Source organism: Callorhinchus milii, unplaced genomic scaffold, assembly GCF_018977255.1.
Source record: "Callorhinchus milii isolate IMCB2004 unplaced genomic scaffold, IMCB_Cmil_1.0 Scaffold2, whole genome shotgun sequence".
NCBI lineage: Eukaryota > Metazoa > Chordata > Chondrichthyes > Chimaeriformes > Callorhinchidae > Callorhinchus > Callorhinchus milii.
This window is the reverse complement of record NW_024704743.1, coordinates 56,195,873-56,223,155: the sequence shown is the minus strand read 5'-3', so window position 1 is coordinate 56,223,155 and position 27,283 is coordinate 56,195,873. Positions and strand designations below refer to the sequence as shown.

The 27,283-nt window shown below is 38.9% G+C and overlaps 1 protein-coding gene across 1 annotated transcript in view; it reads right to left on the bottom strand.

Moving 5' to 3' along the window:
- Positions 1 to 27,283, bottom strand: part of dgkb (diacylglycerol kinase, beta) — a 302,801-nt gene that overhangs the window by 206,595 nt on the left and 68,923 nt on the right. The window contains exons 9-15 of the mRNA XM_042332421.1: positions 25,789 to 25,908; positions 22,523 to 22,640; positions 20,612 to 20,700; positions 20,398 to 20,514; positions 14,383 to 14,481; positions 4,824 to 4,940; positions 801 to 874 (exon numbers count right to left, since the gene is read on the bottom strand). Of these exons, the coding sequence (XP_042188355.1) occupies positions 801 to 874; positions 4,824 to 4,940; positions 14,383 to 14,481; positions 20,398 to 20,514; positions 20,612 to 20,700; positions 22,523 to 22,640; positions 25,789 to 25,908 (734 nt within the window). The remainder of the gene's footprint in view (positions 1 to 800; positions 875 to 4,823; positions 4,941 to 14,382; positions 14,482 to 20,397; positions 20,515 to 20,611; positions 20,701 to 22,522; positions 22,641 to 25,788; positions 25,909 to 27,283) is intronic.

Here is a 27,283-nt window from a genome sequence, read left to right as displayed (position 1 = left end):
AGCTTCAATTCCCAATCTGTGGTGCTATTAGCTGGTCTCCAGGGAGGGTACAGAGGAGAATCAGCTTTCAAGTTTTCAGTGAATTTAAGCATTTCATCTTCCAAAATTCTGCATAAGTTTTAAGATAATATTTTCAAGGCCTCGAACATGAGGCATTTGGGACCTTAGGTGAGAGCAGAATCAAGCTCTGCAGTGATGGGCCTCACAGTCAAATAGCTGGTGCACACTCAGAGTCAAAACTTACATATAAGTAATGACCATTTGGGCTGGGTATTGAAGAGCAATTGCCACAAGAAGATATGTAGCCTGATAAAAGGGAAAGTTTTAAGAAAGATTAATAATGTTCAGACTTCAGTTAACCAATAACAAATGTATACCTTTCTTTCAAAAAATTTTAAAAGGTGCAATCCAATACTTTGTTTTAGGCTCTTTAAAATTGTCTGGAGTATAAAACTGAATAATGATTTATATTCAATTTATCAAGATAGTTTCAGGGACAAACCTTCAAATAGAAAAAGAAAACCATAACAGCGATTTTATTGGTATTTTGTGTGCAAATTTGGTGCTAAAGGTGTTGCACAAAGATCCAATTCACGGAATGATTTTTTTTCGAACTTATTTTTGACCTGAAATCTATTTGAGTATTGTAATGTAGTGAAATTACATTCAAAGCATCTGCATGTCATGCTCCTAATTATAGCAATGAGCTGACTGTGGAAAGTCACGATTTATGGTCATCATGCGTGTTTGTAGTTGCACGTGTCACTTCATTTATTTTGTAGACAAAACCAGACACTCACCTTTCTCCCTGCTTCCCACCACTTTTGGGATTGACGAGCACCAGAAGTGGATGTGTACCTGGAACTGGTGTGATCTGGGAGAGAAAAAAATAAACAGAGAAACCCATCTATAAGATATTCAGCAATCAGTGTGGAAGTTTGCTTATGTGCTGTGTGCAATTTCAGCAAGGGTATCATGTCCCTATTTATTCCTCTCTCCTCCCTCTATTGCTCCAGGACACACAATGCTTAGGGGGCTGGTTAGCAATGTACTCCCAGGCTTCTGATGCTGCTTTAAACAAGCTGCTGAAGAGGTGCAAATAGCACATTTCAAGCCTTTGTAATCCTCACCTCCGCAGCGAGACGTCTGGTTTCTGCCTGATATCTCCCCAAGCAATGAATCTGGGGGTTAGAACCTGTACCACTTCCTTCTATGTTGGGGGTATTACTGCCTCTGTACTGCTTATCCTTCAGTCCGCAGTATTTAGAACATTTACAGGAAGATCCTGAAACCTTATGCAAAAGATCAGTGAATCATTCATGCAACAAAAACTGATTTGTTTTATTCAATTGTCTGGACTGATTCAAACAGCGCATGTTTAACATTCACAGGATTTCTTAGAGGACAAAACATTAGGACCTACTGGGTTACTTGTTGGGTCAGTACTGTTCTCCTTTAACAAAAAAAGTTCATTCAAAGTGGTGTCCAGCAAACAGTGGCATATTACATTTCTTACCGTCACTTGCCTAGAGTCTTAGCAGGCTTAAGGTGCATCAATCTCAAATGGGACAAGCATTCTAGTACTCAAAAAAACTTTCCTCATCCAGATTTCCAGGGGAGACAGAACATATGAAAATTGATTCAAAGGGAAGCTTTAGGTCCAGATCTGTGCAGTTTCTGATGCCACTACATTTGCCTGGTAATTTCACAATGACAGAGGTTTCAGGGCTGTTCAAGCTTTGGAATAACTAGATACAGTTCAACTCTTATTTTTTAAAAATATGGTTGATGGGGGAAGGATTGTTTCAAATTTAATAACAGTTGGTTGTTAGTATTGAACAAAATGGAACTCAAGTCGTTCTGGGAAACCCAACTGAGGGACTGTATAAGGCCTTAGAGCAACACCCTTTCAAACCAGGGTAGTTGTATTTCCAAACAATATGCTCTCATCATTGTGAATTATTTTAAAACCAGCAATTTTCCATGAGTACCCCATAACTCAAGGTTTTATTCTATAAAATATGCTGTTGAATTTTTATTGACTTACCAACTTTCACAGTTAATTAAGCGGCACATTTAATTGAAAGTAAATCTCTGATCATTAAGTATAGTTATCATAATTGACATAGTGGCACTTGGCACTGTGCTCTTATTTCATGTTAACACTGACAATGTTATCAACTAATGCAATGAATCAGCCGCTAACATAATGGGTAACCCTTATGTCGCTGGATACTTTGCACCTCAACTTTCAAAAGGGATGTCCTACATTTTTCGCACCACTTTTGAACAAACCAGACAGAAGATTCCCTTGGGATTGTGTAATATTTTCCTTTCCATGATCATGCTGCTGTCCTTTCCAGAGCATTAACTATATGCCAATGGAGCACAGAATGACAGAGATGAAGTACCTAACTACCTCAGTATGAAGTCCCGATGGAATCAGGTAAATTAATGAGACTCATCCAAAGGTTATGTATGATCTATTACTTCCTCTAATTATAAATAATAATCCTGATCATTATGCTGGTTAGCTATAAAGAACTAAGATAAATGTGCTTAACCATGATTAATAGACATCAATGAACTGTATAGGTCTCTCTTGTTGCCATGGTATCTATAGAGTGTGCTGCACTTATTCTTTTAGGTTTTTTCCCCCTCCACTGAAGAGGCTCCGATTCTTTGGGAGGTAAATATGAATTGGCTTTGCTAATCAGCTCAGATTTAACAGGGAGAGCTTAATGGTCCTCTCAATACAACGTTGCAAAGAGTTAAAGTACCCAAATGCAATTTGTACAATCCAAGCAATTAAAAATCATTTCCGGAGTAATGCTGTATAAAACGAACATTGTTATTTTGGGCAATGGTGCTGAACTACAGCCTGGCAGGTGGAAAATAACTTAATCGTGACCATTATTGGCAATGTCCAATTGCTTGCAAGCATGTTGATTCATGGCTCAACCTGGAGTCTGTGCCTTACCTCCAAAACCAGGATGCAAAGAGTTTGGCACAGGGCACTTGCTTTATTACACACCAAACTACACTCAATTTACTGTACACGAACCAGATCTACCATTAGCCTGCCGGCACACGTCAAAATACAGCAATCATGGCTTGTTCCATCAGTGACCATATGCTTTTCCCCTCGGAATGAAACACAAATATAATGACCCCCTAAAGCAGTCACCTGGGAGAAACTATTTTTTAAAAAAACTGGGTTGCAAATAAAGTTTTTGTGATCATGTTTCAGCCGACAGATCAATAGCCATTTGACCAAAGAAAAGTTTTCAATAATAAAAATTGTAACTCGATTATAAGACTATAGTTCTTTGAGGTTGCAGGTTTCAGTCTTTAATTGGTCACATACCAATTAACCCAATACTTTCCAGAAGCAACAGCTGTAAGCTGCAAAGCAAAAGCTGCTTCAGGCATCATCAATACACTTCCTGGTTATTTCTGAAAGTCTTGAGCTGCTGTTAGAGACATTAACTATGGTCAATATTTATGCACCAATGACCTCTAATGTCACTCACAATTTGATTGGTGCCTATAGAAGAGAGCCCGCAGGCGAAACAGAAGACGACTTTCTGAGGTTTGACTGTATTTTAACCAGTGATGTTCAAGATTCCAGCTCAAGGGTATAATTATTTTTTTGTGTGCGCGGCATGGCCTCCCATTGTTTTAAATGAGGAAGCAGTAATGGAGTGTGCAATAGTGCAAATTGCTGTTACTTCCATCAGCACTTTCATAATTATCTATCATCACGTTGGATTGTGCTCTGCTAAACAGTAGCCTATGGTCAGGGGAAAGAGAACCAAAGAGCAGCATTGTTCTTTAGAAATCTTGAAATGACAATGGTGCCGCACATGCAGGATTTGAAATAAAATAGCACTATTGACCTGGAGTGCTAAAGTATTATAGCACTGCAGCACTGGAGCTTTGTGATGCTGTTAACAGCTGAGAAGCTGCATCTTAAGTAACACCAAACACTCCTGGATGTATGGAGAGATGCCTTCCTATACTAAATATGTAGAAACTATAGAAGGAGGTGGAGGAATCTCTGCAAGAACAGGTCGATATTGGAAGGAAATTTCTATAGGAATAAACTCAATTCTAAGTACAATACAAACGTTCTTAACAGAGTGCCAACTTGTGGGAATATAATAATAATACTTTTATTTGATACAAATCAGTTCATCAAGATATATCAAAGTGCTTCAGAGGATATATTGTAAAGTGCTGTGACTTTGTGTATTTTGTGGGCAAGCACAGCAGCTAATTTGCACACAGCAATGTCCCACAAACAGGCATGAAGTAAATGACCAATTTGCTCTGGGGGAATGATGATCAGGACACCCTAAAAATTGCTTTCTCTTTTTGAATAGTGCAATGGGATCTTTAATGTCCACCTTAACAGGCACAGACAGGACCTTGGTTTAACATCTCAACTGAAGGACAGCAACTCCAACAACGCAGAACACTTCCACAGCATTGCACTGGAGTGTCAATTTAGACTATATAGGCTAATAACATAAGAGCAAAGCTCTTCTTCCTTCCTTCTCCCCCACCTCCCAACACCAAACTCCCAGAAAAAGAAACAAGCTGCCATAAACTCGTCTAATCTTCTCTAAACTGGAAAACACATGTTCATAATTGCCACACACAACGTAGATTAAATGCAGTTCAATATAGACACTCAGCCAAGTTTGCCCATTGCATTTAGTACAGAGGTTACATTTTAGGCTACTTCACTGTATGCTCTTACATCCAAAGGCACCTCTATTTATTCCATTGAAATAGAAGGATCTTGGAATTGAAAATACCTGCAATCCCTGTCCATCAACAGTGATCGAGTTGGCTCTTTGCATTTTGTTACGCTCCTCTGAGTTCTTTATTTGCAGAGAAGTGCCGTCTTTTCTTTTCACAGTGGATTGCCGATCCTGAATGATTTAAAAACAAAAAGCAGGATATATAAGCATCTAATTTCTACAATTTTTCAAGGGCAATTTTAGTTTTTCTGAAAACTAAAAAAATGCCATCTCTTACACCCCCCACCCCTCATCCCCGCTCCAATAATTTATTTATTATATCCATTTAATTACAGAATTCATATCATGCCCAAAACAATCAAAACGTAAAATTAGCCCAAAGGTCAACAACAGCCCTGACACAAAAGGTCAAAACGAGCGATATGATCAGATGGGACCCACATCAACCTCTACCCAGTTTGGTTAGATTTCAGCTAAAATGATCTATTATATGTATCTTATAAAAGAACAATCCTTACATTATCTTTCATATTGAAAGGACATCTTAACACATTTTCTCATGAGTTTGCTACAAAGTTTAGTGACTATGTATTTTGTGTGTGAATGTGACTAATTCTCATGATAAACTACAGAACTGATCTATAGGAATCCTCAAAAAGTATTGAATCCCGATATGTCTTGTCTAGTGAATCAAGTTCAAGATCCTCGTCCTCACCTTCAAATCCCACCATGATCTTCCCCCGGCCTACCTCTGTGACCTCCCAAAACTTCACCAAGGCCACTACCTTCATTCAGCCCCTCACCCTACCCACTGCATGGGACAAAGCTATTTATTCCGAATGGATATCACAGTGGAAACTGACTGGTAAATCAAGAGGTTTCAAAACAATAAATTTGCACAGGGTGTCAAATGGCTGAGGCAAAAATTAATTGAAAATTACTGCCGGAAGTTCTAGTTCAGTTGTTTCAGCCCTTTTAAAGCTAATGTACAATTTTTATAAGCCTCATTGGTCTTGAAATATTAGGTCATATGCATCCCTAAACAGTGAATGCAATTAAAGGTGTTGAAAAAGTCCCCAAACAAGCATCTGTTCAAGCCACCTGATGTGTGGTTAACCCATGTGACAAGAACAACCATAATAGAGCACATCAGTGCAGCAAATGGTTATGCTAAAAGACAGCTGGTGTGAAATTATCAAATCACAAATAAAAAACCCTCAAAATAATTGGCCTACTTCCACTTCTCTCCTGCCCTTTTCAGCAAGTATTACAACGACATTTTGTGTGCATTTTGAGCCCATAGTCTAGGTCGACACTCCATTTAACTGCTGGATGAGCTCTTTACGTGATGTGCTTCAGATGAGACTGAAAACCAAGGTCCAATCTGACTGTTCAGTGGACATTAAGAATTGTGCAAAAAAGTAAGGAAGTTTCTTCCAATGATCTATCCCCCCAAAAAAACCTGATAAAATTAGTCATTCACTTCATGACCGTTTGTGAGATATTGCTCTATTCAAATTAGCTGTTGTGTACACCACTACACTTTACAGTAAACCTTGTGAAGTGCATTGAGATGTTGAAATGTTTAAAAAGGATTTTATTTTTGGAAAAGTAAAATGAAAATAGGGTAGAAAGATTAGGGAATGAGTGAAAAGTCAGAAAAAATAGAAGGCAAAGCAAGCAAAAACATTTGTGTGTGCAAATACATATTACTTTAGTAGTAAATGATAAATATCACAGGACGCAAAGTTAGTCAACATTTAAAAGTGCCTGGTCCAGGGAGGTTTTAAGTTCCCTAGACCTGTGACAGGTTTAAGAAATAAAACCCCCAAAAAACATTTTCTGTTGTGTGTCATTAACAAAGGGAAAGGTCATTTTAATATGGCACAAGAACACATCACGTACAGCCAGTTAATTGTATAGGATTTACAGTTTGTCTGTTGGATAGGTTCAAAGAATATACTAAGCCAATTGGCTTAACAGTATTCTTTTATCCTAGTGGGATATTATGCAAGACCCAACTCATCATTAAATGGTGATCAGCAATAGCCTGCGGAAAAAGAACTGTAAGCTTCTTTTTCTGGAAGAATTGCAAATGTTGTGCTTATTTGGACTTCACTACAAAAGGAAGTGGAAGCACTGGGCTGTTGTGTTTGAGTTTACAAAAGGGTATAATTAAACGTTAGATAAAATTTACATCAGTTTATAGTCTTTGCTACTGATAAAATACATGTGCAAAGCAAAAATGCCATGGGATCTTTAACATCAACCTGAATAGGCAGATGGGTCCTTGATTTAATAATAATCCTTACATTTGATATAATGTCTTATCAAGTCAGAAAGATTCTCAAAGCACTTCACAGGATTTACTGTGAAATTGAGTGACTTTGTATTTACAGACAAATGCGGCAGCACAATTGTGCCCAGCAATGTTCCATAAACAGCCATGAAACAAATTTTATTCAGGGAACTATTGGCCAGGACATCAGGAGAACTCCCTTTCTTTTCAAATAGTGCATGGGATCTGAAAAGGCAGGCGTGATTTTGGTTTAATGTCTTATCCGAAAGACAGCACCTCCTGCAATGCAACATGTCCCCAGCACTGCATTGACGGGTCAGTCGAGATTGAGTTTGAGCCCATAATCTTCTGACTCCACGGTGAGAGTCCTACCAACTGAGCCAGGTTTACACAGATATATAGAATAAAGAATGAAGCTTCTGGTCCAAACTAAAATGTCATTAATACTTTAGTTTAGAAGATTGCACCTCTCATTCCCTTTACATAATGTTTTCTAATGATAGCTATTAGTTTTCTATTTAACATTGAACCTTTATGTCAATCAATATAAAATGATTGAAGTATACTGCAAATGACTCTCAGCTCAGCAACAGTTTCCATCTATAAATGATCTTAACTGGAAGAAGTTAAATGTTCAAAGAAATTAAGAAATTCCAAGTCCAGCTCAACAACAAACATTATTGCTAGTCTATATTCCTGTGATGTTTTACACAGACTATTAAATAGCTTTGCCACCAAATCTGGTCTCCCATTAGGCATGATTCCAAAGAATAACACTCAGCTCAGATAGCTCTTGGATGAAAATGTGAAACAATGTAATCCAGGTCTGGTTTTATCATTTCTGCCTCTGCTTGATGCTCCTGACCATAAAAACTTTCTATCGCAGTCTCAGGACTACACTGATGCGATGACTTTTAATTAGGAGAACATCTCAAAGTTCTTTCTAAGGACAGCCCTGGTCTTCGAGCAGAGATGGTGTACATGTTAGACATGGTCAAACTAGAAGATTTTCCATGAGGATTTTAAGGACAGAGAGGGGTCTAGGCTGAGGGATTAGGGAAGGAGTTCCAGAGGATAGAGGCACAGTTGTCCAAGAGTTAGCTGCCAAGTGGGGATGGAAGGTATTAATTAACAGCACAGCTCCCAAAATTTGGATGAGCAGGAGATTAAGACTGGGAAAGATGGACAGAGTTTGGGGGGAGTGTGGGAGCAGGTCGGTGGGAAAGAGGATGTTAAGATTTGTTGGTGACAATGAGGATCTTGAAGTTGATCAGCTTAACTATTGATACTGCAAAAGCCCTCAAATCCATGTTACATTTTCTTTGGTCTGGTGGGTATCGAACACATAGAAGCCCATCAACATACTCGAAAGCATGGATAGCTAAATGGCAAACGTTAACATGACGCATGTGGGGTACATTAGACATGCGTGGAATCTTCATGTGGGCAAGTTGGCCATCCTTGATCAAGAGTACCCAAACCAGACAGTTCCACTTACATATCGAGATTTCTATACATCTAGAATGTTGAAGGGACACACCCTACTTCCCAATTCTGAAAAGAATTAGGCACAGGATGGCAAGATCACAGGATGGAGTTAGTTCAGAACAGGACTACCAAGACCACCACAAAGGATTACATTAGAATACATTACATTAGAATATACAGCACAGAAACAGGCCATTCGGCCCAACTGTCTATGCTGGTGCTTATGCTCCACATGAGCCTCCTGCCCTCCCTCAACTAAGCCTTCAAGCATAAACTTCTAATTGATCAGATTCCAGCATTAATTGGCACACTTTGAATCACATCCTGATTGCATTTGTCTCAACTCATGGTTAATATGGGGGTGGGGGAGAAGTAAAGAGAGAGGAGAGAGATCACGCAAAGGAAATCAAATCAGATACAAACCCTTTGTACCATAGCATCAGGGGTTAAATTCCCGAAACAATTCTGCATATCATAACAAGAGAGCTATTTGGCCTATCATGAGTTTACTGATGTTGGTTTTTCCCAATGATAACTCGGTTCTAATCTCATTCCCCCTCCCACTAGGGCTCTCAATCGATAAGTGACTTTCCTTCAATAACATACTTCATGGCTGTTTGTGGAATGCTGCTATGTGAAAATCGGCTGCTGCATTTCGCATACAAAATACAACCACTATACTTTGAGGCAAATTCTATGAAGCATTACGAGAGGTCCTCAAGATGTAAAAGGTACTATATTAAAAGAAAGGACTATGATTAATAATAACACATTTGTATAGTACCTTGGGAAAATAGTACATTGGGAAAATGTCTCATAAGTGCTTTATAGAGATTGAGCTGGAACCTGAGTTAGGAGGGAGCCAAAAGCACGGTCAAAGAGTAAGATCTACTGTGGGATTTGAAAGCAATAACAACTTGAATTTACATAGTGCCCTACATGAGGGCATGTAACAATGGGGACTGGTAGAGGATTGGGGTTGTGAGCAGGTTGGAGAGGTAGGAAAGAACCAGAACATGAAGTGATTTGTAGGTTAAAGTAGAGAGGGAATGAGTGAGGCAAAGAGATATCTGAAGAGTTCCAGAGGAATTTAAAGGGAGCAAAATGGCTGAAAGCTCATCTGCTGATCCTGGGGTAGAAAGCATGGATCAGACCAAAGTTGGCAGAGCGGAGCAAATAGCCAGTAGAGTTGAGTTACAGGAGATTTTAAAGACAGGTGGTGCAAGGTCATGGAGGCATTTACAGATGAGGACAAAGATCTTGAAGTTGATCCACTGGGGGATGCTGTGCTAGGTGTGGATCGAGAGTGATGCATCCACGGAGTCTAATGCAGGAGGTATTACGGGTTGCAAAATCCTGTTCAGTTTGGAGCTTTTAATTCTAATCTTATTCCCCTACTCTTGCCCTGAACCTACCATCTTCTTCAATGAGACCCTTCAGGAAGAGGCATCTTTCCGAATGGATGAAGCACTTTTCCAGACATGATAAAGCTGTGAAGAAGCCAATTAAATGGGAATACTACAGTGTGGAGGTTTTGAAAATCACACCACCTCTTTTTATAAAAAACTTTCATGACTAGTATTCTCACCATGTATCCCATTGTGAGTAAGAGCCATTGAGTTTGAATAACTGCCAGTCATACTCATTAGGATTTATGATTAGGTGTCTCCAATTGTTAATTAAGTCCAACTAACAGCACCAGCAGATAATGGTTACTTTCTTTTTACTATATAATTACAATATAATTACCCACAGGATATCAGAACTATACAAAACCTTTTTACTAAATGTGCCCTCATTAGAAATCAACTTATAACGCACAATTATTCAGTCAACCTGAATTAATTGAAACATTATTACATTAATGGTTGTAACATTAAATACCGAGGCCTGGTAATTTCTATGGAGTTAGGGTTTCATGTTACAGTGAAACCTGCTTATTATCATAATGTTTTACATCCAAATCCACTCATTATCATAGAATTCGAAAACACCAAGCCATTCGTTTCTATATAATTTATCATGTTTCAGGTCATGATGCAGTTTAATGTCACAGATTATTTTATCTCAGTGACTGCATTGCAACCAGTCATGATTAGCTCAAAATGCAAACATTTCAGAACCTTTTCACACCTCACCTGTGAGCGAACAACGTTGTGTTTAGCCTTTTGAACAGCACCAAAAATGCACCAATATGCATGTGGTCTGGACCTTTCAGTTAATTAGAAGCTGATCTAAATGGCAGGTCAAGTTATACTTCCTTCAACATTACTAAGCAGCTTGAAAGAGGAGTGCCTCTGCAGCTATTGAAATAGATTCATTAACATTTTACCTCACAGAAGGAGGCCATTCGGTCCATCGTGCACATGCTGTATTTCTGAAAGACCTAGCCCACACCTCTGCCCTTTCCCCCCAAACCTATTTATATATATTTTTTGAAATATTTGACTAATTCCACTTCAAAAGCTATTCTGGATTTTGCTTGAAACCATTCTTGTTGCCCTCAAGAATGTTGAAATACAAAGTTATTGGTACATTTGATACAGTCCTGTAGCTCAGTGGTTAGAGCACTCGCCCCGCAAGCAAGAGATCTGGGTTTGATTCCCAGCAGGGCGTAACCTTGGGCAAGTTTCCTTACTCCACATGCCTGATAATAATCCCTCAAGAAAAACAAATAAATCGGTTACTTCAATCGAAAACTGTTTGTGGTACACTACTGTGTGCAATTGGCTGCTGTATTTCGCTCACAAATCTACAGTCAATTCACTTTACGGTATATTCTGTGAAGCATTTTGAGACATCTAGAAGACGTGAAAAGCACTATATCAACTGCAAGGATTATTATTATTTACTCAATTTAAATGACAAAATGGATTCCACAAACATTGCCAGTTACACAGAAGCAATCTCTGGGGAAGATCAACAACAATGCAGTTTTATACTGGTCTGAACAGGCAGATGGCCAGAAATGTTTTTGAAAAAAAGTTACAGAAATCCCCTGAGCTGGCTGCACTTATGATCATCATCATTAGATATCCAGGTTATGCAACCATTACAAAAATCCACTTCTTTTTCTCACTTTCATGTTGTTTTCTTTTTTCAAAAAAATCTGACAATCATTCTGCAATAATTCAATATCTGAATCTTGATCAGTTATATTAAAAATAATAATCCTTGTACTTGATACAGCACCTTTTACATCAGGAGCACAACTCAAATTGCTTATGGTATTTACCGTAAAGTGTAGTGACTTGCGTAGGGATATTATTTATAATCAGGACTAATAGGTCAGTGCACTAGGTGCACTTCTATAATATGGATTAGTATCAGTGCAAGTAAAGATTTCCAACAAAAAAAGACATCACAAGGCGATAGCAATACATTGTATACAAATATTTCTGCCCTTGAAGATGTATGTTGTTATGGATTTCAAAGATTCATTAAAAAAAAGTAAGATTGTCGGTTCAAGGCCCACGTCAGGACCTGGAATCACATAATCTAAGCCAACACTTCAATACAGTGCTAGGGGTGTGCTGCATTATCGGAAGTGCATTCTTTTGGTTGATACGTTTAACCAAGATCCTGTCTGCGTGTTTAGGTGGATATTAAAGTTCCAATGGCATAATTTCAAAAGAGAAGGGAGTTTTTCCTGGTGTTCTGGCTAATAATCCACCAAATAAAATTAGTCACTTACTCCATGACTATTTGTGGGACATTTCTGTGTGCAACTGGCTGCTGTGTTTCACTCACAAAATAGTCAATCCACTTTACAGTGTATCCTGTGAAGCGCCTTGAGATGTCTCAACGACATGAAAGGTGCTATATCAAATGTGAGATTAATATTTCATCTGAATTCACAGAAACAATTTTCTTTTTTAGCAAAGAAATATTTTCTTCTATCGAGTTCAGAGCAGATTAAACTTCAGCAAGGCTGTGTGATAAGGTTTTACTTCTACTTTAAGTTTCAATCAGGCTCCGGAACGGAAACGCAAATTCTGTCACACGGGCATCTGTGGAGTGCTGCAAGTTATTCTGAAAGTGGATGGGGGAGGAAGGGAAAAGCGAAGATTGACAAAAGTCAATGTGATTTTTTTGATTAAATATTCTGAAAAGATCATGAAAATAACTGGAATATTTTTATAATTTCTTGCACGTAAAAGAACGTGGAAAAAGACAATTCAGCCCTTCGAGCCATTTCCACACCTCAGAGCACTTAAGGGCTGTTCATTTTTAATTACTATTCATCATTAACTGTTGGTCTTCCAAGACATCATTGTTAATAAACCTAACATCTGTGTAAATGAGCTGCTCAAAACTAAGGTTCAAGGTTTAATCCCAGGTATAGAAAAGTTGAAAAAGCTCCTCTGAGCCTAGTGAAGCCTTGTGAGGATGGAAGTGATGGAGGGGACAAAGTTTCATATGTGTAAGGATTTAGGCAGCAAAGTTTGGGATGAACTGGAGAAGCCAGCGAGCAGGGAATTTGAGAAGTTGAGTGTGGAGATGATGAAAAGGTGAATGAAAGTTTCAACTGCATTTGGGGTGACATAGGGATGGGAGGAGTTGATGTAGAGAACATGAAGAAAAGTGCTATTGTTCAGGGACAGGATAAGAGGGGACAAGGACAGCTGAGGGTCAAACTGAGCACCAGGACTCAAACTGAGCACCATTGAATTGGAGAGGGAGGCCTGGAAGCTTGAGCAATTCAAAGCCTGAAACAAGGAAATGTTGGAAGGGGAAATCAGAGGATGATGGTTTCCATGAGGTCAAGAATAGCTTGTTTTAGACCTTTATTATCCTGACTCGCATGCAAATAGAAATTTGGGAGTAAAACGGTCCCCCAGTAGAAGTCAATGTCTTTGTAGAAATTACGGCACAGAAGGTCATTCAACCTTTGGAAGTTACACTGGTCCTCCACTGAATATATCTAATTTAAATTTATTCACTACTTTTTTTTTCCCCCCACACCTTTTTTAAATTCTTCCTATTCAATTAAAATACTGTATTGTTTTAAAATCAACAGCCACATTTGGCTGGGATTCTGTATTTCTAACTGTCTTTAGGAGAACAGGCAACATATAGGAGAGGGGAAGCTGATCACCACTAGTACTGTTGCCACCCTAAAAACTTATATGAACCCACACAATGATCACTGTTCACTAGCGTCAGCACACATTTAGTTTCCTAGTTAACAGGAACATTTTCCATTACAAGTGTGGAAGGCAAAATTCACTAGAATTAGCAGACAATGTTATAGCAAATAATGGGTTAGATACGTAGCTCAAATTTGTTACTAAAACAAATATTAAATCATTGCTCGTTTATGTGTGGGAAAAAATTGCTTCCCTCCTCTGTGCTTGTACAGCTGAAACCACCTTTAATAAACCTTGCTGGAAATGTCAAATGACATGGTCACGTATCAAAACTGCACAAGGGTTCAGTTACTTTCCAATGGTTTACAGCACAAATGGCCCTCGATGAAAGAACCAATTAATATTAAGATCAAGCAACAGGTTATATTTTACTCTGTCAATATTGTTTTAAAGATTTACTTTCTTCATAATTAAATTTCAATATAATATATAGACGCTCTCTGACTGCTCAGTGACGTGGGAAACTGTTAACAGCCTTCAAGCTTACTTCACTTCTAAATCAAATCAATAGACAGATGTGAATTCTGCACCATAAACTCGCAGTTAGTTACTGCACTGGTCTTCTGTGAAAACTTGAGATTTTTTTCCCATCTCTTTACTATGAAGAAAATCCAGGACTGACCAGTGTGATATTGGAAGCTAGACCAGCACTGAGATGTTAACACAAGCAACTTACCAGTACAAGCGGGCAGATGGAAGACGGTGGTAAAATATGATCTATCAGTGGTCCCAAATCACATTCAGGTTTCACGTGGGAAGCACATTTGTTATGCAGCTGTAAAAAAGAGGAATAACATTGGAAAAAATCTTAATTTATCTAAATAATTAATTAAACTAACTAATTATTAACTGAATAAATTAATCTAACAAAAATTGATCACTCAAACCCTGGCTGTGTGGGACATTGCTGTGAGCACTGGGCTGTTTCACCTACAAAATACACTTTACAGTATATCCTGTGAAGCGCTTTGAGATGTCTCAATGACGTGATAAGATGCTCTATCAAATGCAAAGATTAATTATTATTAATCTTAAACCTGGTTTACTTCATGTCCCCTCCCTATTCCACCCACAAATCAGCTGTTGGGCTTTCAGCCATTCTGCTCCCGCTCTCTGAAATTCCATCCCTACCACCTCTCGTTCAAGGCACCTCAAAACTATAGCTCTTTCAACATCTCTCCCCTCCCACAAATCTCGGCTCCCACCCCCAGCTCAGGTGCCTTTTGAGCACTGTCAAGGTCTTTGAGAACATCTTTCCAACATGAAAGCACTATATAAATATAAATTGTCCTGCAATAACCTCTACTTCAGAGTTGAAGCATACAATGCGCGTGTTTCCATTGATATTAGAATAATTGCGATCAACATTCCTGGCTTAGTGCAACATACAGTGAATTAAATGGAACAACTTGGACTAATAATAATAATAATATGGTGTAAGAATAAATGATGAAAAGCTTAAAAAGGCAAATGGAGTTTAAAGCACAAACACAAATTTAGGAGTTTCTGTTAGTGGCATTTTAGCAAGACTAAAAGAGAAGCTTTCCACCATTCCTACAAGCACACCTACCGTTTTTATTTAGAGTTTAGATTTGTTAATAAGATAGTTAACATAATAATCCTTGCATTTGATATAGCATCTTATCACATTATCAAAACATCTCAAAGCTCTTCACATGATTTTGTTGTAAAGTTATTTGTAGGTGAATGGAATTAATGCCCAGAATTTTAGCGCTGGTTTGAGGAATACCCAACTCACGTATCTTTTTTGCTTTCAGTCTGCCGATACACATTCAGAGTGCATATGCAAAACTCTTTATTGCCATATTTAACTTTACTGAAGAAAGAGTCAAGCCCAGCTAACCTAAAGCTCAGAACTGTGGTTCACTGAACCAATGTAAGAGCCCACTCATATACCTATTAAAGTTATGAAAACCCTCATTTCTAGATGAGCGTTTCAATCCTAATACTGCAGATCCTTAGGTATTCATCCAAGCCTTTTGAGTAATGTAATTGTGCTAAAGCTGTCAAAGCACGTCTCCTGTGTCAAGTACTGGATGAATGAATCTCTCTTCCAACTACATAATCCATGAAATAAACCTCAAATGAACAATTAAAGATCTGAAAACACTACAGCAAGGAGCTGCTGTTCTACATTAGCATGTATTCCAAGATTAATTACACATTTTACATGATACAGATGATATTCCGATGCCATATTTCACTATTTGATAGACAATATTTAAAAATTGTTAAGAATTATTTTCTTTTTATAGCCTAACCCCAAGTATGAGAAAGAAGGGAGCAGAGAAGTATGGGAGACAGATAGGAAAAGGGAATTAGGAGGTGTGGAGGCTAATATGGAGCATAAGCAGCAGCACAGAATATTCGTCCAAACGGTCTGTTTCAGTGCTGTAACATTCTATACAATACAACAACAGCATTACATTTGTATAGCACCTTACACGTCGGGAGGATGTCCCAAGGTGCTGAACAATTAGTGTTTCAGACACGAGCTGGGGTCGGGATCGGGGAGGGTGGAGGGCAGGAGGGGGAAGGAGGGTGCCCGAAGGAACGGTCAAACATGAGCCTCTTGAGATGGGTCTTGAAGGAGGCAAGGGAGGGGGACTGCGGAATGGAGTTCCAGAGGGTAAGGGCCGAGTGACTGAAGGCTCGCCCATTAATGGTGGGGCAGGCAAGGCAGGGGACGTGAAGCAAGCTGGAACCCACTGAGCGGAGAGCGCGGGCAAGTTAGTAGGGGGTCAGCAATTTGCAGAGTAGGGGGCAACAAGGCCATGGAGGGCTTTGAAGGTGATTAACCTGAATTTTAAGATATTTAATCATTTGAACACCAGTTAATCTTATTCTACAGTGACACTAACATATCTAAATCAGAGGTTACCCTTTGGAAAGAGAGAACAGTGTGGGTAAAAGAAAGCACATCTTAGAAAAGTAATAATATTGATGCCTCACCACTACTTTAAAAAAAAGCATCTTGTGGCATAAACAATATCTAACGGAATAATAATCCTAATACTTACATTTGATATACCGTCTGATGTATTCAAGATGTCTCAAAGCGCTTTACAGAATATACTGGTGAATGGATTGAGTGTATTTTCTGAGCAAAACATAGCAGCCAGGGTCCCACAAACAGTCGTGGATTGTGACCAAATTATTATTTTATTTATTTATTAAGGAATTATTACCTCTGGGGAGCAATCTGCTAATTGACTAACAACTGGATTCCTACGTACTGCTGGGTAAACAGAGGCATGTGAAGTAAGGAAGCTTGCTTAAGGTTGCCCTGCCTGGGAATCAAACTCGGGTCCTCTCGCTGCAAGGCAAGTGCCTTAACCATTAAACTACAGGACTCCACATAATCCAGTGTAGTCGCACAAAATCTCATGCATGTTTGACCAGCCTAAGCTTTGGGGTGATCAGAGACACAGTAAAGATCTCAAGAGTTGTAATGACCTATGGGCAGCCAGGATTTATGTTGGGTCGTACAACCAAGACAAAAAGCAACAGTAACAATACAATGCCCCCCTAGTGCATTAAGGGATAAGGGGAAATCCTTAAACCGAATACTTTTAGAAATCTCTACAATCCCCCCACATGTCTTGATTCATCTTTGTCTCAATACAAATATTTTAAAAATTATCAGCCACCAGTTCCTACATAATGCAAGTAAAGTAAAACAAAATGATGACCTCAAGTTTGGAAGCAAAGAAAACTGCAGGTTGCTCAGCAACCCAGAAAAATGGAGATAAGTGGTGCATTTCCTTTGTTGAAAAGTAGATGTGGAGATAAGTCTGTGATTTAAAGTCTGCTCCAAATTGGTCAGAATTATTTACATAAAATGTTAAACACATTGCTTACGAGTATTAGCAAGTTTTATGGTAATTATCAAACTAGGAGTATCCTCCTAAGCAACTGGGCTCAGCCTCATGAGTGTGAGAACATGAGAAAGCTAAAGACTGACCTGAGAAATATTCAAGAGCATTTAGGGGTTATCATACGATAAACAGCAATAGGTTTCCAGTGGTCAATATGTGAGTTAATATAGGAGGGAGTCTCAAACTTGGTGCTCAACTACATAATGCCCTCAACAACAACAAATTGCATTCGTCTTAGTACCTTTCACATAGGGAGGACGTCCCAATGCATAAAAAATTGATAAAGTGCAAGAGAAACATTTTTAATAATTAAAGATCTTTAGAATATTATGATCGATATTACAATTCCTCAGACGTAAAAATAAAGTTAGTCGTCTGCAGTCATACAGAGGCTTACATATTCTGATCTCCAAAAATAGCAATCAGTTTTTTTGCTAAAGTCTTTATAGATTTCCAGTTATAAATATGACCAAGAATGATCAGAAATTTTGCAGGAAATTGATGGGCACGCATTTGACCTCTCAAACATAGGGGCATTTGAATAGTTTCTTAAACACAGTCTTATCAGGAGTTCTTGTTAACTGTGGAGCAAGTTAGCACTAAAGGTTCAGTCGCAAATTGAATGCCTGACCTCTGACTGGTGCACACAGACATCTACGCACAGAAGTTCACTCACAACGGGTAACTTAGCAACAGAAAATTACAATCCAACTAGGGTTAATTTGCCAAGGACAGCAAGGCCTCATTGTGGTGCAATTCAGTAGCATTGTAATCTCACACATTTGTCACGCTAATTCCCAACCCCAGTGGCTCGGCTACTTGTACACTAATTAATGCTCACCAGGCAATACAGCATTAAATAAATGCGCCTCATTGAACTATTGAAATGCAGTCATAATTAGCATTAGTAACTCGGCAGCATGCAGGCTTAGCTAGAAAAATTACCAAATCCCTCCATTAAAACTCTGATTGTATTCGTGAAATGGGTCTTGTTCTTATCCACATAGAGAGAATCAAAAACTAGTTACAGATCTAACAGCAGGTTCTCAATTTCTTTCTTCAGACCTGCAGGGCACTAAAATAACTTTTTTTTAAAAAAAATCAGCTAGGCTGCTTTGAACTGCTTATTTTCAACTGGAGCCCACTTGCATTGGGTACAAGACATCTAAGGCAGGAAGTAACGCAGATCAAACAGCGCAGATAAAAGATCCGCACCAGATGTTAGGCAGCAGAAATGATTGGCATGCGCTGTGAAAAGGATGACGTGATTCTGCGTCACTACAAGGCAAGAATACACATCACACTGTAAATACCACCCGTTCCGACTTGCTAGCAGTTTATTATTTCCAGAGCTGCAATTGTTGGGATGCATCCAGCAATCGTACAATTTGAATGCAGGGCTTAAACGTGGCAGAAAGCACTGAGTAATGATAATCAATCCAAAGTGTCCCCCACACAATATATGGGAAGTTCTGCTGTGTTCAGAGATCACAGGTTAACAGCAATCTTTAAAGTGAGACAGTTCATTAAAAGAGAAGCCCAGGACAGCATTATATCAGTCGTATTTGGGGAATTTGGGCGAATTGTCTACAAATACCGTCACTAGTCTTCACAGCAATTAGCTGTGAAGCACTTTGAGTCATTTTTATATAAAAGCACTACATCAAATGTTAGGAGTATTATTTAATATCACATGCTGTGTTTAAATTGAAGAACGACTTGAAAATATGCATCAATTGTAAAGGAGAATGCACTGCCCCTTTGGTAACGTCAACAGTATAGACTTGATCAGTTGAACAATCTGTTTCTGTGGTGTACTGTGCTCCCCAATGCTGTAGAACATATCCAGTTACATAGTAGGGCAGTTTTCACAGTTTCATAACTGATAGCTGGAGATGTCAGTTGTCGCCTCAGTCGTGGGTTCAAGCCCCATGTCTGGACTTTAAAATCATAGTCTAGGCTAATACTCCAATACCAGGGCTAAGGAGCACTGCATTATTGGAGATGCCATTCTTCAGATGAAATATTAAATCAAGCTGCTGTCTCCTTGTTCGAGTGGATTTAAAGATTCCATGAGAATCTTCAAAAAGAGGAGGAATTAGTCAATAATCCTAGATTAAAAAAAACATTTGCTTCATCTGTGGGATATCACTATATGGAAATTGCTGAAATTGCCCACAAAAACAGTCACTTGGGCAAGACACTGGAGGGTAACCCCAAAAAATCAGATGTCTTTAGGATAGAGAGATGGTGGGAAACATCGGAAAGTATTTTTCTCCAGGGCAAAATGCCATTTTCCTTTTAAACTATACAATATAAAAAACATTTAAAAATAACATGCCATCTCTCCCTACTCAGTTCATTTTAACCAGATACTCAGTTACTTGGTTCCTGTTGGCTTTGGGAATTTGCTGATAACTGATGTTAAATTCATTGACCTATGGTTAGTCATTTTATCCCTTTGTTGCTTCTACAAAAAAGTCACTACACTTGTTGGCAATTATTAAGAGCTTTGAGACATTTCAGAAGACACTATAAAAATGCAAGTTCCTCCTTTAATAAGAGGGAAAACTGGAGAGCAAGTCACGAGACTGATTTGAATTCCACTCTGATAGAAAAAAAATCTATTTTTAGAGCAGAGTTCTCTTAGGTCGACCTGACGTGCTGCCAGTCACCAGAAGGAATCTCCACTTGGATATCTCATTAAAAATTCCCATTAGAAATCTCCGCACATTAAACTCCAGTGTCTCAGCGTTTGAATTCTTTGATTGGATAAGCCATAGAGTACTTACAGTAATTTGACACCACACACAGTGAAGACCAGTCAGACCTTGATAGCACTTGATGGTTTTATGGCATTTGTCACATTTCTTTGGACAGTTTCCTTCCACCCAAAAGTGATGCATTATCTGTGGGAGGCACATAGGTCACACATGTTAGAGGAAATGCACAATTTAAATTTAAATTGCAGATCTTGGCAAAAAGTAAGTAACAAAGGTAACTCACAGCTGTATTCTTTTTTGACTTGACATAGGTGTTGATACAGGAGGAAGGGGCCCTGGCCACACAGCGTTCATGAACTGTATAATGGCAAACTACATGAACAAACAATATCACAAGTTAGTAATAAGAATCTTTGCATGTGATGTAACACCGATGATATCAAAATATCTCAGCGCTTCAGAGCTTGCTGTATTGTGACTATTTGTGGGGCAAATGTGACAGCCAATTTGTGTACAGCGATAGCCCATAAACAGCCACAAAGTAAATAATACTTGCATTATATAATATGCATAATATAAGAATATATTGTCTTATCAAATCATTGAGGTGTCGCAAAGTGCTTCACAGAATATATTGTAAAGTGGATTGTATATTTTGACCAATTTTATCTGGAGTGTCGATGACCAGGACAGCAGAGAAAGTCCTTTTTCCTTTTGAGCAGTGTCATGGGATCTTTAATATCCAACTCAACAGGCAGAAGGGGCCATTTCATCTGACAGTTCAGGTCACTCTGAACCATTGGATTGGAGTGTCAGCCTTTGACTAAGCTCAAAGTCTCATTGTGGGGCCAGAACCAGAAAGTTCTGACTCAAACCAACTGACATATATTAACCAACTTAACCTTTCCAATCAATGCAGAGCAAAAAACTAAAGACAAAATGTAGAACCTTGGATGGAAAAGAGAGGTAGGAAGGAGGGTGATCGAAGGCACAGTCGAACAGGAGGGTCTTGAGTCGGGTATTGAAGGAGACAAGGGAGGTGGCGAGGCGGAGGGTCTGCGGGATGGAGTTCCAGAGGGTGGGGGCAGAGTGGCTGAGGCTCACCTGCCAATGGTTGGGCAGGCGAGGTGGGGGACGTGAAGCAGGCCGGAGCCCCCTGAGCAGAGGGATCAGGCAAGTTGGTAGGGGGTTAGGAGGTCGCTGAGGTAGGGGGGAGCAAGGCCATAGAGGGCTTTGAAGGTGATCCTGCTGTAAGTTTATTAATTTCCATGGTGGGGGGGTGGGGAGAGAAAGAAGATAAAGGCTATGTCTGAAGAACATGCAAATTCTAATAAATGAAAATTTTTAAATATTTCTTTGACTGGAACCAAGTATATTAGCTATCATTTTGAAGAGCTTTGAAACGTCTGAAAGACTTGATAAGACGTTACATCAAATGTAAGGATTATTATCTGTTTCCATTTGCAACTAGCATTATTCAGGTATAAAATTTAGAATGTTATGACACAGAAACAAGCCAGCCATTCAGCCCAGCAAGACTGTGCCGCTGTTTATAATAATCATAATCCCCTCCCCTCATCTCCTCTATTATCTTTCCTTCACATGTGCATCAAGTTTCCTCTTAAATATAGATGGAAAATTGTTCAGAATTTGCAATATATATTTATTCAACAGAAATATTCTCTTAAAGAGGAGGTTATTTTTTTTATCAGCCGGGTGGGTGTCTTATTATAGAGGGATAAGCTCTAACATTGATCGTGGTTAGCAGCACCTGGTTGTGCCAGTAAGCATTGCTGATGTGGGAAATGGAAACTGTAGCACATTTCCTAACAAGGTTTCTAATAAAGTGAACAGTTCAAACCCACGGTATGACCATTTATCCAGCAATGTTTGTGGTGATTACGCAAAACGTAAAGCAGTCCTGGGATTTTAGTAGATAAGGAGTGTGTTGGCATGTATGTGTGAGTGCACGTGGGAGGGTGGAACAAAAAAGCTTCATCCTAGTCAACAATGAGATGTTAGCTGGGTCTTAACAAAATAAATGCCTTAGAACGCTGTTCCATGCAGTCGGTCAGGGCTGGCAGGAACATTTCTTTATATAATCAGGCATGCTTATTCCAATAATACCCTATCAGATTTGCATACTGGAAGTGCGTTTGACAGCATTATTTCTTCACATTATCACAATACTCACATGAGCAACAGAGGCCCTGCTTGCCAAGACCAATCAACATGTTCAGACAGAGATTGCAGTAGGCAGGTTTATTGAAGTGCTTCAGCCTCCACACGTGCTGTCCATCATCTTTCACATTCTAAAAGGGGCAACAAATCCAACAATTTGAGCATTTTTGGTGATTTGAATACCACACACACACACTCGCGGTTATCACTGCTGACTGAGGCTGAGTCCCAATCAATGTAACCTTCACACTGCTGCTGAGCAGATAACCCTCTTTCAGCCAAAAAAAACCCCACTGGGCTCCGACCAAGCTCTCTCATGCTTCATGAGAAGAGCTGAAAGTTCAGCAATGCTGGAGCGTGACCTGCTCAATTTTAAATTATTTGATCAAAAGAGAGAGTTAAGCCAGACTTTGTTGGTTGGAAGTTGCAAGAAAAATAATGTTGCACGTGAGCTGATATCGGTCAAGGTGCTGCAAATGTTCAGTATTTTGAACCGAATAAAAGTCAACTAGAGTTCCCGTTCCTCATCTCTTATCCATTGATCCCCTAATGGAAAGTATGGATGTGTAGACGACATGCGAGGGCAGACTGGGCTTTGTGCCATAATCCCACATTCAAATAGCTATTGAACACTTACTCGCTGGCATCATTTATGAAGATTGGCCACTTCAGTGAGGCACCACAGAGAAGAATAAACAGATGGAAGATATAAAATACTTATTCAGTTTTATTGCACATGAACATTTTTACTGTAATAACCATTTTTTGTGTTTACCATATTTGAAATGATATATTTGCAAAGTTGGCAACACTAACAAAATATCTGAGGCATAGAGTTGATTATTATAATGTGGCCCTGATTTCAGTCGGGATATAATTTCCAGACGTAGAAAGAAAGATAAATCTTGCTAATTGAAGTTTACTGTGTAGCAAGACTGGACAGATTTTTACTGATAGGATGATATAAACCTGGATAAACCTCCACTAGCACCAAGAACCTTTGTAGCCAAGCATAATTTTGTGCTGAAGTAACACATGTGCACACGAGCACGGTTCTCTCACTTAGGATCATACGCTTCTTAAAAAGACATACGAAAAGCAAGGGAACACTGCCTATTTTTTCACCCTAAGGCCAGAACTAAGGACAATAGCTTTATCCATGCTAATGGCCCATGTTAAATCAGCAGAGGCCACAGATCAAACCTGGTCTGCATGACTCTGGATAAGGACAATAGCAACTGAGCTTTGGGGCGGGGAGAGGGTGAGGGAAGAGCAGGAGAGGGAAGGATAAATGCAAAATATTCTTTATAGTATTGCATGCCTAGCATTTACAGAACTTGTATGAAGTAGCACAGAATAAATGGGAGCTCGCTATATGAATTTTCCAATATTTCAATCCTTCACATTTAATCCCTTCTACTGTGTATACAGATGTTTACATTGGTTAATGATGTTCCACCTGCGAGCACAGGCAGACAGGCTACAGACTTCTTCACAGCTTCCAGACCTTCTGTTTATCATATTTGATAGTAGGAGGCACGAGAGATGCAATTGTTGGCATTTCCCTCGGGTGGGACATAGAAAGATGAATTACAGATTGGATCTGGTTGGTTAAATCCCAATTAGTCTGATTAAATCATGTACAGTAACACCTGCTAATGATATGACAAGTTATTACAGCATTTTATATGATAATCCACATGCTGCTGTACAATTTATAAAGACTCAAACTGTTCTTGTTCCCTCTAAACATTTATCTAATATTATGCAGTATTGTCCATTTTCTCCAATTTTCTCTAGGTTCAAGCACTTTGCTGGCTGTGACTTAGCCTGAACTTATTATGTAAACTAGGAATGAGACTCATCAAGATAGCCTGAATTGATCTATTATAAGCAGTAAAGCACAAGTTCTTAGATAGGAGCATGGGAACGTATAGGATCTGGAAAAGCCCTAACAAAATCCAGTCAAAATGAAACTTAGGCATTACTCTCACCCTCAAAATTTGCCAGATAGTTCCCCAATTCCCTCTTGGGTGTGTAAATCTACCCCACTGTCTCTTGGTTAATGCATTCCAGATAACCACCCCTAAATTTAAAGTCTAACACGAATTGTGATTTCCAATCTTGAAAATTGGGAGTTAGCCTTTTAATGCAAGTAGGAGCTGTTAAGATAATTACAACATTGTTCTTTGAATGAGCACGGGATCATTTGAAACTTTTGAGACTGCTGTGAACCACACTGATGTATTTTTACTGTAGCAATACAAATCAGGAAATTATCGGCAGCAGGGCTTCAACAATTTTCTCCAAAAATATATTCTTTAATCTTTAATGCCAGATAGCTAGCTTTATTAACAAATCATTGAACACACCTTTGAAACATTGAATTATCTTTGCAATCTAAATCAGCAAAATCTATTGCATAAAAAAGCACAACTGGATTTTCACTCAGAAATCAATCCGTTAACTATTGCTTGCTAAAAAACAGGTACCCCGAACTCAACACCAAGTAGGCAAGCTATATAAGATTTTCCACAGGCGAGCTCTAAGGTCTGGAATATTGTGTACACATCTTAGAATTGAATGATTCACCAATTTATTCTTCCATGAAGAGCAGCATCAATGATTTGCCAAGCAGAAGTGAAGATCGATGAATATATTGATATTGACCATTTTAGTGTGAGCAATGAAAAAGCTTTGGTACCAGTTTTAGTATTTTGACTGAAAGCAAAGTTGATTCCTTGTAATTATTCTGATGGATCCTTGTTTCTGAACTCACAACCCTAGAGCCTGAATGAGTCGCCCTCAATTTACACCGTAGATGATGTCTTGGATTTGGAAGTGCGTCTCATCCAATCCTTCTTCAGAGTCTGCTCATGCATTCCATTCATTGGATAGATCATTCTAACTCAGCAGAATTGTTTTAAAAAAATGGGCTGAAATGTATTAATAATTCTGAATACGAAAATGGGAAATTGATATTGAGACATTATGCTCCTGGAAATGTCCTGAATAATAACTACTCTGAAGGAGCATCCTCCGACATTTCCACCACCAGATTTGATCCAGTTATTAGCACAGTTAATACACCATCATAAAGACACCACCCAGATCCCAGCATTTTCGATGATTTGGGGGAAACATTGCCTTACCTCAATTTTAAAAGTTCAGAAGCCAAAATATAGTAACAATGCATAGTTAGGAGCAATTTTGACAAAATGAGATCTCTTCAGCCCTACCTCACCATCTCTGAACCACAAGAGCTGCAGAAGAACTCACCGTTTCCAACCCCAGGAGCACAAGAAGGGGGATAGTTGTCATTCCTCCTTGAATCCATTCCTCCAGGGACACTGTGCCATCATGATCATAATCTATCTCATCCATCATCTCCTGAAGGATCTGATAGAATAGAAGCAAAGGCTTCAGCACCACCCATCCAGACATTGTGAAGCAGCTCTTAAAGATCAGTTTTATAACAATTACATTTATCAACAAATTCAGGACAAAGAGGAAATGCCGAAATCCAGATTTGAAGGATTAAAAATTCCAGTTCACATTTGAACAATTTGCCATCCTTTCATATCCGACCTTATTAGATTCTGCTAAATATACAAACTTGAATACCTTTGCTCAAGTTTCACATTACATTTATTGCAGTGACAAAAGTTTACTCCCACCATGGGAATACTGCAGATAGGTTTCTTTTTACTGTCAGTGTTGTTTAATGATTACATGTTAATACCAAATGGAACAGCCAAAGTGATGTAAATTAGAGCTGTTCAGAAATAATTTGCCTAGGCACATACCTGTGCCTTCCATTGAAAACATTGCCCTGACACAACAATGATGTTACAGTTGGGTAAATCTCTGATCACCAGAAAAACAAGGAGGAGGGAATAGTGAAATGTAGAATATATTATTTGCTTGATGGTAAATTTACTGATGTTAGAAGTTTGACTGTCATTGGAAATGCAGCTCACACTGATAAGATCAGTACGTACTTTGGAAGAGGATAAAACACTAGCAGTAGATTGTATTGTACCGATTATAACATTTGCATGAAACAATGCATGAATGTATACATACTGTTTGTACCCAAGTGTGTCAAAGCACATGTAATGTCAATGCTGCAGTTGTGTGAGGGCTGTACAATACCAAATAGAAATGTGAGCAGTGCACTGATAATGTACCATCTGCTCTCTTTACAGAATGTAAGAACCTGTTAGACCACTTGCCACACCAGAGGAGCACCAGACACCTAAGTACAAACTGTCAACAACCTCAAGTGAAGAAAGCACCAGCACAGATGCATGTAAATATTGATGAGAAAGAAGCTTAGGGTAAAGATTGGAGCAGTGGATAGCAAAGCTGGGGATGGTAGTATAGAGTAGTGGCCTCACATTTTGTGTGACCTGATTTCAGAGCAACCTGATTGGAAATCTGTGTGTGTGTGACATCTCAATTGGCTAATAGTTGGTCTCTCATTGGACATATTGCCTCAGGCTTAATGGTGAATGGTTTGCAGACATTTGCAAGCCCAGTGACACATCTCTGTCACAACCCTGCAGGTGAGAATAAGCTTCCTCAGCTACTACTCCTTACTTGTGCCCTGGGTAGCTCAGCATATTGCAGGATAGCTGATGCCAAGATAGAACACACATTTTTTTTTATAACCCCCCCTTTTAAATCCCTTTGTCATAACTGACTCAACAACCAACAGAAAATATCATAATTATAATAATAATAATCTTTAGATTTGGCATAGTATCTTTCA